The 1,704-nt window shown below is 42.4% G+C and overlaps 1 protein-coding gene across 1 annotated transcript; it reads right to left on the bottom strand.

Annotated features, from left to right (window-relative positions):
- Positions 1-416: 416 nt before the first annotated feature.
- On the bottom strand, positions 417-1,418 carry LOC134934520 (paraneoplastic antigen Ma1-like). Its single transcript, XM_063929946.1, has one exon. The coding sequence runs from the start codon at positions 1,416-1,418 to the stop codon at positions 417-419; it is 1,002 nt and encodes a 333-aa protein (XP_063786016.1).
- Positions 1,419-1,704: the final 286 nt, after the last annotated feature.

The raw sequence follows: 1,704 nt of genomic DNA, 5'->3' as shown, positions 1-1,704 counted from the left end.
TTTATCTTGTTTGTCACACCATTTGATTAAGTTTTTATACATATTCGTGTTAGTTCCTATAATGACTGGTAAGTCCCCATTATCTCCCGGGGAATCCGGGCATACCAAAGCGACAAGGGGTACGGTATCATTGGGAACATGTAGTCCAGGCTCAAAAGAGATATTAGCGATGATGTATCCCAAATAGGGATACTTTTGTTCGCTCAGCCCCCAGATGGTAAGCCCGTTTAGAGGCTGTATAGGAACATCACTTATGTGAGATCTATACCATGACTCGAAAACTATAGATATTTGAGAACCGCTGTCCATCAACACACTACAATCATGTCCATTTAGTATGGCTTTAATTCTGGGTGCCCGTCCCATTAAGTTTGCAGGAAGGTCAGACCACTGGTAACTCCCCATAGCTTTAACATTTATTGTGGGGGAGTCTGTGAGGGGACCACAGTACTCCCGTTGGAGTTTTCCAATTGTTCATCCCTTCTACGAGCATTGTATCGATTTCCTCTATTATTTGGCTCATTCAGATGACATTCAAAGGAACGATGGCCAATTTGACCACACCGATAGCAGGTTATGGGAGACTGATTCCGCCTTGTCATCCCTCTTCCAACGCCGGTGGGCATATACGGTTGGGTTTGTCTATCAGTTTGTAATGCTATTAACTGATCTATTTTTTTATTCTGTTCTTCCAATAAATTCAATAGTCTGTCGTCTATAGAAGAGTGCTGTGGACTAGGAGCAGGCACTACCAATTTTACTTTCTTGATGGTTTTCTCTCTATTCTCGATCTGAACCTCTTCTAATTTTACTTCCTTCACTAGTTCATTTAATGTAGGTGCTTGTCCACCTCTCATGGTACATTGTAGCCTTTGAGCGACAGGGTTAGTGGTTAAGGCGCCCTTAAGCACTTGACGTAGTCGTCTCTCATCCACTTCGCTCCTTTCCATTCCTCCTTTTTCCACCAATTTATAAATCACTTTATCCACTCGATATATATAATCAGTGAGAGTTTCTCCATGCTCTTGGAAAGTGTGATTCATACATGCTAATAATTCACATACATCTTCTAAAGTCCTGTACGAAAAATCTAAAGCTTCAAAATATTCTCTAAGGGTAGCCTGAGGGTTACTCCTTCTAGTAGCTTGGATCACTCCCATTGCCGGCCCTCGTAAGCTCTCCACTACTCGTTGTTTTTTTATGGCATCCGTACACGGCCACTCTTCCGAATGCTGTATAGCCGTTTCTTTCCATAATTCATAGGACTCCTCCCCCGCTGGCACCGGTACTATTCCTGAGAACATTCTCAGGCGTCGATAGCCCCCTTCATAGTGCCATCGTTCCAGTTGGTTTACTACTTTATCCATTACTGCTTCAGTTGAGGATCCTTCATTGTGAGGTTTACTGATCCCTGCCATCACTCGAGTTACAGAGTCTCCCTGAGGAGCGTCATAAGCTGATGTATTAATGGGCCACAATAACTGTATTCGCCTCCCTGGTGCACACTTTAGCATAATCATCTTAGGGAAAAGTTCGGGTTCTAATGAAGTCTTATTAGTTATTAATAATGTCGAAGGGTCTCCTTTTTCTCCTCTTCTTTTATCCACTATAGCCGGTTGATAAATTCCATATAATCCAGATAATTCAGACAACACTTCTCCGTCTGAAATGGACGAGAAATTACCTATCAACCCTATACTGCAT

The sequence above is a fragment of the Pseudophryne corroboree genome, chromosome 6 (genome assembly GCF_028390025.1).
Source record: "Pseudophryne corroboree isolate aPseCor3 chromosome 6, aPseCor3.hap2, whole genome shotgun sequence".
Taxonomy (NCBI): Eukaryota; Metazoa; Chordata; class Amphibia; order Anura; family Myobatrachidae; genus Pseudophryne; species Pseudophryne corroboree.
Note: the sequence above shows the minus strand (reverse complement) of the source record. Positions and strands in the feature narration are given on the sequence as shown.

Bases quoted from the DNA above. Each gene is read 5' to 3' on its own strand.
- LOC134934520 (XM_063929946.1), bottom strand. From the start codon at position 1,418: ATGGCAGGGATCAGTAAACCTCACAATGAAGGATCCTCAACTGAAGCA.